Here is a 9330-nt window from a genome sequence, read left to right on the forward strand (position 1 = left end):
ACTAAGCACTCACATTCTACCAGTTTCAGCCTTGTACAAATAAATTCTATATTTTGAGACAACATATAGTTACTGTATTCTATATATCTATATAGCTGTGACTGCATTGTAAGTATTTGTCATTGTTAACAACTGACAAAATAGCTGAACTGCAAGGTATTCCACCTACACACTATCATACAGCTTACTCTGTGTTACAACTGATGAGAAAAGGCATCACTATCGACATCTATATTTTATTCTCTAGTTGACAGAGTGTTTTAGGTCTCCCAGCACTGTGCATAGACAATTGCAAAGATGTCACAGAAGCATGGGTTCAAATCCTACTGAGAGAAGGTACCGAAATGAGGACCCCAAATTGAACTGTGTTGTAAACAGCAATTTGAACATTACTGTTCACACACAACAGAAGCAGGGTACCAGGAGAACATAAACATATAATAGATGTTTATGGCTATTTGTTATCTGACCTCCTGTATTTGTATAGCTGAAAGGTCAATTGCAGCAGAAACATATTGAGACATCATTTTTTGATAATAATGAAAATTGAAATTGTAAAGGTTTTAATTAGATAAAGAATTCATAATCATGAACTCTCTATGTTGGTAAATATTTTGTTCAGATATTAGTTCCTCTGTTTTTTAAAGGCTACAAAAAGATCAAAGATATTTGGGCAAACTTTTCAAAGGCAAAGTTTAAATCAAATTGTTTAGACAAATAACATTTAATACATTAATTACATATAAAATAAACAAATGAAAAACTATCTTTGATTCATTATGCTAAGTTCCTCTTGCTCTCGGTTAGTTGACATAATTCCTTGTAAACCAGATAAAAACTTATTAAAACTGTCTCTAACAGCTTCCCCATCTTCTTCTATGTTTGTCTGTACTACTGATAAATTGCTAAATGATCCAGCTGAAACAGACAGAAAATAATTAAATAACCCAAAATGTATGTAAATTTCAGAAAATCATGGTATTCAAATTATTGACAAACTTTACTCTAGATGCCTTTTTTGCATTATTGGGTGTAGTTTCATTTTTGTATATTTCGTATCTCCTTTTTTATAATTAATCAAATTTCTAATGGAAGGTTTTGGACCACTTAAGACAGGTAAAGTTCAATGTTTTTGGTTTTTACTTTTACTGTACCAGAGTAATGGTACTTGTTTGTTGGAAAATTTTTATGTTTCCAGATGAGACCATACATTTGAAACTGCTTTTTGAAATGAATTGAAATTTTGATGGAATGTTTTGGACAACTAAAGACAGGTTAAGTTTTAGAGTTTAGTGCTTTCACTTTTACCATTTCTGAGTAATGGTTCTAAATTGTTTGAAAATTTTTTTTTGGTTTCCAGATGATAAATAGAGAACTACTTTTTGAAATCAATTTAAATCTAAATGGAATGTTATGGTACACCAAAGAGGTTAAATTTGAATTTCGTATTTTTTCACTTTTACTGTTCCCGAGAAATGGTACTTGATTATAGAAAAGATTCAAATGTGCTTATATTAATTTTTTCGGCAACTGAGGTCATAAAAAACTTAATGTTTAATTGAGACTTGATTTATGTCCAGCAAAAACTATTACATGAAAATTCCAATGCAAAAGGTTTCAGTCTATAGAAAGACCTGTCTTATTACTGTCATATTACTCACAAAATATTTATTATAACTGAAAAGTTACCAGAATTTGCCCTTACTATAAATTCCCTGTGTTTTTTTCAAGACATCTTCTCTGCACTCAATGAGACAACTGATAAATATGCTTTTATGAGTCATGTGACCAAATGATCAAATCATTGATCAAATCATTTACAAATGCTACTTACAGAGTTCTGTGCGCTCTCTGTCGGAGGCACCAGGTTTGTGATGTGCAAATACAGCACATTGACTGTCTTTTAAACCCTGATTCTGTACAAAACACTCATGCCTGCAAAATAACATCACTATATATATGTTCTCACAAAGATATTTAGTTTTAAATTACATATTTTGGTGTTGAATCACTCTTCAAAGTGTTCGCAGGTGGTCTAAATTGATAATTGCTGTAATAGTTATAATTTAAAATAGTTTTACAGAATATTCAAAGAAAAGATTTTTTCAGGTTGATTGATGTGATTGTATATTCTTAGCATTATAGAATCAAACACTTCAGAACTGATGTGTAAACACACTGGAACACTTCACTCATAACCAAGTTAAAGTCTGTAAACCTTATAATTCTTCAGCTACTGGTATTAGTTTTTTAAACAACTGTTGATTGTAAAAAAAAGTTAACATGCTTTGTATGTGTAATGTGAATGCTGTTTATATTGGTTATAAAAGTACTCTGGTGAACACCATCTATGAAAAAATAAATTGTCACAAAAATCATTACCAGAAGCACTTGTCACCAATCAAAGTTTAAGATTTCTAAATGAATCCTAATTATGTATGTCCTGTAAGAATTACTGATCTTCAACTGAACTGCCTTGTGCAAACTTTATGAAGGATAAAAGGTGTATTTTTTTTATAAAAGTTAGGGTCACTATAGATTAACAAATATACTGAAGAATTCTTTTTATATCATATTTGTAAATCAGTTCATTTGAAAGGAAAAAAGTCGAAAGTATATATATATATATGCCATACTATTTCCACAACCTGTCATTTAAGTCACTTTGGGTAGCAAGCATTAACTAGGTAAAACTGAATAAAAATGTATTGAATAGTTATTGTCAGAATTTATTTTGCTTCACATTTATAAAAACAGGTATGTCAACAGATGTTCCATGCATTTAATCAGCTGCTGTCATTCTTCACTGAATTTTTTTTTTAATCATACTTGAAATTGTAATAAAAATAATTTATATGCCATTCATTAATCCTCTGGTTTTGTCAAATACAAACATGAAAATTCTGTAATTCAGTCATGTTTTTCCCCATACTTAAAATTTAAAAAAAAATTGTATCACTTTGATTGTGCATTTTGCCAGTAAATTTAGTAAAATCAAAGCTTTAATAAAAAAAAAAAAACAAAAAAAAACCAATTAAATGTGGAACACCTTGAAGAACAAATAATAACTTGAAAAGTTATGCATTTTTGATGTATTAAACAGAGATTTATATTAACATTCATTTTGAGTTATCTCCCTTTAACACTGAAAACTCTAAGACTCAGTTTCACCAGTGTGTTAGAAATTTATTGATCTACATAGGTTCTAATCTTGACTGATGACAACTAGCCTAGTATTTACATTTTATGAATTTACAACTTACCATTTTGCTAAATCTTGTCCATGATTTGACTGATCAGGGTTATATACAAATAAAACTCCATTGGTATCCTTTGCTATTGCTGGCCAACATGACTCAAATCTACAAACAGAATATGGCTCAAGTGAATGCATTTTGTTAAAATAACAAGTATTGGTAATCAGGTTTTCATCAAAAGCTGTGGGTGCATGTTTGCTACTGTGATAGGCATAGTTTTTAATGCAATTTTGTAAAAGGGCCAGTTTGTTGTTGTCTGAGATTCTTATGGGTCGAGTCATCAGGGAGTCGAGTGGAAGTAGTAGGCATAAAATCCAAAAATTGGTGGGAATGACAGAAAGGACATCCGAAATCATTTATTTTTTCCAAATTATTCCCCCCAACTAACCAAAAATTTATAAACATTAGAGTAGATAACAAACTACAGTTTGCATACTACCTATAGGGTGCATAGTCAAATTGAATAATTTGATCTGGAAGAAGGAGAAGCGACACACAAAAACCGTTCTCCTCATTTGGTTTTATAGATGAGCCTAAATTTTTGTATATCATTGAAGAAAACATCTATTACAAACTATATTATTAATAAATGAGTTATCTCCCTCAATCCAGATCCCCCTCCTCACCTAAAACACTGCTTTCAAAAATTTGTAAAATTCATGATGCTATACATGTATAGTGATTTGTTTTCTGATTACATGATCTATTATGGCTCACATGGTCTTCTGTTTCTTTAACCTCTACACCAAATCTCCTTTTATTTATTACAGATGCCTTAACTAAACCTATTTTTGAAAGTGTAAATTATTTGGTATGTCAATCTAATACAACAAATAAAGTCTTACTTTTTGTCACCACTGACATCCCATAACTCCACTTCTATGTTCTGTCGACTGTTGAAGTTGTTTGTTTCAAATTCTAAAATTCTGAAAGAAGAATACTTACAATATTTCAAAATGTTGGATAATAACAAGTCAATCAATCTATTCAAAATTCAAAATCATAAAAACAATTGATATTGATATCAAAAGTTAAAACGAGGACAAATATCTGTAGAAAGTGTTGTTCTGAGTCTGGAATATGACTGTATTTTATTTTATGACTGTTTCATCTGTGGATGCATTTTGTGTCTCAAATTTATGCCAGTGATTTGATGGTACTATCATGGAGATAATCACATATATTTCATATTAAAAAAATTAAAACATGTTAACCATAAAATATTTGAGATCCACCCAAAAAAATCAAAAAATCTAATATTTTAGTTAAAAAATTAATTTCAAGAAAAAATCCAACATGATATCTATACAATAAGTTGTGAGGAAAATTTCAAAGTATACCAAGTAAACCTGCTTTCAATTCAATCAATTGAATCATTCATGCTATGACATATATTCTCGAAAAACATGGTGGACAGTAAGCTATTGCTAACTAAAGATAAGTATTAACACACAAAATTCATGAAACTTGATGGATGGACACATGGAATTATTTGGGAACAGTGATTAACCAGTATAATAATGTGCCATATTGACAACCTTTCACACACTGTTTTAAAATAAATAAAATCTATATGAATATAAATTTAAACCATTTGCTTAAAAGCTAACAATTATAATATTGTACAAGTTTTTATTTCATTACTGAGCATCATGGCATGGCAACCCAACAGTTAATACATGCATGTATAAGTTACACCGTTGTCCAAGGTTATGGAGTGGGTGAAGCACTTTAAAACAAGCTAATAACATACCACATCTTCTTATTTTTTATAAAAACTCAGCCACATTTGTATGTGAATATCTCAAGCCAGAAGCCTGCATCCAGTAGTTGTTAATGGTTCCTGTTTCCTATAACTATTCTTTCTGGTATAATGTAAGCTTGGATCAGGTTTTTTTTCCTCTCATTAGAATTGATTCACTTTTTTTTATCCAAGAGTCTTTTATAGATTACTATTGTGTATTGGCTTTGTTCATTGTTGAATGCCATATGGTGGCCTGTAGTGTTATATTTATCTTGTTAATACTGGTTAATGAAATCATAACAGTGTGTACTGGCTGGTCATAATTGTGTATGCTATGATTTTGACACACCTACATAGCTATTGAATATGCAGAACTTTATAGGTAAGATCAGCATGTGTAGCCAAAAACTGAGAGTTGTATATTTGTTTCATAAATGTATATATGTAGCTTAAAGAATAGAAAATAAGAACAGAAATATAGTTATTAATTATTAAAAGCCAAGCCAGTAAAACACAGATCTATTAGTACTGATTTACATCCTTGTTCTTTGGTCTTTTGTGGATAGTTGTCTCATTTACATATACAAACAAATGTAATTATATATACATGAATAAAGATATGCAATTGTATCACCCAAAGTTGACCGTAAATGAAATTTTACATTCTAATTACACATTTTAAGTTTTTATTCTCTCAAATGGTTAATAATTTTTTCTTATTGTAAGCTCTGAATAACACCAAGATTATACCTGCATCCCTGTGTTGGATGGTATTCCCCACTCGAAGTATCTGTTGCATCTGCCAAAAAGTTCGATAACACAGTTTTACCACTCTGTAAAATAAAAATAAATAATTGATCAAGATCTTCTTTTACAAAATATATATACATAAATTGTGTGACTTCATAAATCACTAAAATCTGTAATGGGATTAAGAGTCTCTGTGTGTACTGTATGTCTGTAAAATATAAATATACACAAAGTCTATTAATTTTCTCATTTGAATTGTTTCACATTTTGTCATATTGGGGCAATTTAAAGCTTTCTATATGATTTGTCTTTTTACTTATTGTGGAAGGCCAAATGTTGACGTATAATTGCTTATGTTATAATTATGTACTTTGGTTCCTGGTGAAGAGTTGTCTCATTGGCAATCATACCAAATCTCCTTTTTGTATATACTAAAGTCTTGATTGGCCCTTCCAGTAATCAAAGGGTGTCAATATAGTTTCACATTGTATAACAATCTATATGATTTTTAAATATGAAGTAGATTAAGATGAGATCTTTGAAAACCCATAAAATAAAATATCAATTACCATGCTTGTTTTTGAGAAAAATGAGGTTACCATTTTTTTTTTCCTTTTTGTCGAGCCTTCGACTTTTGTCGAAAAAGCGAGACATAGCGATCCTACATTCCGTCGGTGTCGGCGGCGTCCACAAATATTCACTCTGTGGTTAAAGTTTTTGAAATTTTAATAACTTTCTCAAACTATCATGGATTTCTACCAAACTTGGACAGAAGCTTGTTTATGATCATAAGATAGTATCCAGAAGTAAATTTTGTAAAAAAAAAATTCCTGTTTTTCCGTATTTTACTTATAAATTGACTTAGTTTTTCTGCCAGGAAACATTACATTCACTCTGTGGTTAAAAGTTTTTAAAATTTTAATAACTTTCTCAAACTATCCTGGATTTCTACCAAACTTGGACAGAAGCTTGTTTATGATCATAAGATAGTATCTAGAAGTAAATTTAAAAAAAAAAAATCCTGTTTTTCCGTATTTTACTTATAAATGGACTTAGTTTTTCTGCCAGGAAACATTACATTCACTCTGTGGTTAAAGTTTTTAAAATTTTAATACCTTTCTCAAACTATCCTGGATTTCTACCAAACTTGGACAGAAGCTTGTTTATGATCATAAGATAGTATCTAGAAGTAAATTTAAAAAAAAAAAAATCCTGTTTTTCCGTATTTTACTTATAAATGGACTTAGTTTTTCTGCCAGGAAACATTACATTCACTCTGTGGTTAAAGTTTTTAAAATTTTAATAACTTTCTTAAACTATCCTGGATTTCTACCAAACATGGACAGAAGTTTGTTTATGATCAAAACCTAGTATCTAGAAGGAAATTTTTATTAAAATTTTGTACTTGTTTATCCATATTTTACTTATAAATGGACTTAATTTTTCTTCCAGTTAACATTAGATACAGTCTGCAGTTAAATTTTTTAAAACATTTATTAGATTCATAAACTATCCTGGATTTTTACCAAACTTGGACAGAAGCTTCTTACAATAAAAAAATTGTATAGAGAGGAATATTTTTATTAAATTTTTTCCTCATCTCATTTTTGTTGAGTCTGCCATTAACAGCAAAAGTAGGCGAGACACTGGGTTCCGCGGAACCCTTACGAATTTTTAATGAAATTCACCTTTTAATAGTATAAATTTAATCAGATAACAACATTCTCTGAATGTCAATTTTGGACTTTCATTGTTCATAAAAAATCTATTTTTTTAAAGATACATTTTTCAAATGTTTGAAACCATACCCAGAAAAAATTTAAGAGAGATCTAGAACTACATCAAAAAGTAGTTTGAAAAAAGTGCAGAATCTGATTGATGTTTCAGTAGATTATATTGCCTTAAAATGGAGATTTCAATCTCTTTTGCATCATATTATGTCTCTGGTGATAGCAAACATATAAATTATTTTATCAATTTAATTTTGAAAACAAGAATGTGTCCATAGTACACGGATGCCCCACTCGCACTATCATTTTCTATGTTCAGTGGACCGTGAAATTGGGGTCAAAACTCTAATTTAGCATTAAAATTAGAAAGATCATATCATAGGGAACATGTGTACAAAGTTTCAAGTTGATTGGACTTCAACTTCATCAAAAACTACCTTGACCAAAAACTTTAACCTGAAGCGGGACAGACGGACAAACGGACGCACAGACTGAAAAACATAATGCCCCTCTTCTATCGTAGGTGGGGCATAAAAATATGTAATGCTATATATATTTTGATAGTTTGAAATGTATGTTTTTTTTTAATAAACAAGTCAGCTTGGAATGAGTTCAAGCAATGATGTAAGAATTGTAAGACATTAAAGGGAAATTGTTTTCGCCGCTTGGCTTCTTTGATCTCAAGGTGTTGAGTGAGTTGGATCTTGTTATACCTGTTTGGATTGTTTTGAAATTGTTACAAGGTTTCAAAAAAGATAAATTCATCCAGATAACTTGGTCTCCAGTTCCTGAACACTTCTTCTTCTTCAAAATACTGTCCACATTCAACATGATGAATATTCTGGCAAGAATATTCAATGCAAATCAAAAGAAAAATAATTATCTGGTGGTATCAATACAACATAAATATTTCAGCGGAATTTTCAACAAACTTTAACATTATTAATTCAAATAATTTATATTATTCAAGACAACAAAATAAAATAGAAATCAGGGCGAACAGATTCAGTGCGAACAGGAATTAGGGCGAACGGACTCAGGGCGAACAGGTACTAGGGCGAATGCAAATCAGGGTGAATGGACCCGGATTCACTGATATGCTGAGCCAGATTTTTAATGTGCTAATTACAAGGTGACAGTCCTCAGGAAGGCATTTATCATCACCTAACCGGGACACATTATTTTAACTCAGAGCCGACCAGTCTTTGCTCTTACTTCTAAGTCGATAAGCAGCAAATACCAATTTTCAGGTCATTGGTTTGACCCCGCCATGGTTGGAACCCACAACTCCTGCATTTGATTGATTGATTGATGGTTGCTTAACGTCCAGTGGCAAATTTTTCATGCATGTTCAGGACAATCCCACAGTATTTGAGGCGAGTGCGCTATCACGAGACCAGAGACGGTTCAAAAGTTGACAATGTAGGTGAGCTGACAATTTAAGAGACAAAGTGGCAGACAAGTTAAAAAAAACTTTCTGGGGCTCATCTGGTAGCACCTGTCAATTATGTATTGACTATTGTATTTTAATAGCCCCTGAAGACCTTATTTGGAAAAATAAATAATTTCCAGAACTTAGGTTAAAGCTGAATTGTTGTAAAACTTGCCTCGCAAGGTCCAACTACAAGAATTTTTACTTTAAACATCATTTTACTGCAGTTGACTTAATTTCTTATTCAGTGGTGGAAGGAATGTGTACATCTCGCTAAGGAAGTGGAATGGAAGCGCCACCTGGGAGATCATTGTGAATATTTGATAATTTTCTAAATTTTGAGATAGTTAGGAATTTTCCCGATAAAAAATCAATACGATAATCATTCAACGTTCGCTCATACAATCATAAGATTTG

At 30.9% G+C, this 9330-nt stretch overlaps 1 protein-coding gene across 1 annotated transcript; it reads right to left on the bottom strand.

The window, feature by feature from the left end:
• Nucleotides 1-705: 705 nt before the first annotated feature.
• Nucleotides 706-9222, bottom strand: LOC127711400 (intraflagellar transport protein 22 homolog). The gene is made up of 6 exons (XM_052217431.1): nucleotides 9089-9222; nucleotides 5752-5834; nucleotides 4103-4183; nucleotides 3264-3362; nucleotides 1835-1935; nucleotides 706-918 (listed from the first exon to the last, which is right to left on the bottom strand). Exons 1-6 carry the CDS (start codon nucleotides 9128-9130, stop codon nucleotides 764-766), a joined length of 561 nt encoding a protein of 186 aa, XP_052073391.1. The 5' UTR covers nucleotides 9131-9222; the 3' UTR covers nucleotides 706-763.
• Nucleotides 9223-9330: the final 108 nt, after the last annotated feature.

Source organism: Mytilus californianus, unplaced genomic scaffold (assembly GCF_021869535.1).
Source record: "Mytilus californianus isolate M0D057914Y unplaced genomic scaffold, xbMytCali1.0.p SCAF_8, whole genome shotgun sequence".
Classification (NCBI taxonomy): domain Eukaryota; kingdom Metazoa; phylum Mollusca; class Bivalvia; order Mytilida; family Mytilidae; genus Mytilus; species Mytilus californianus.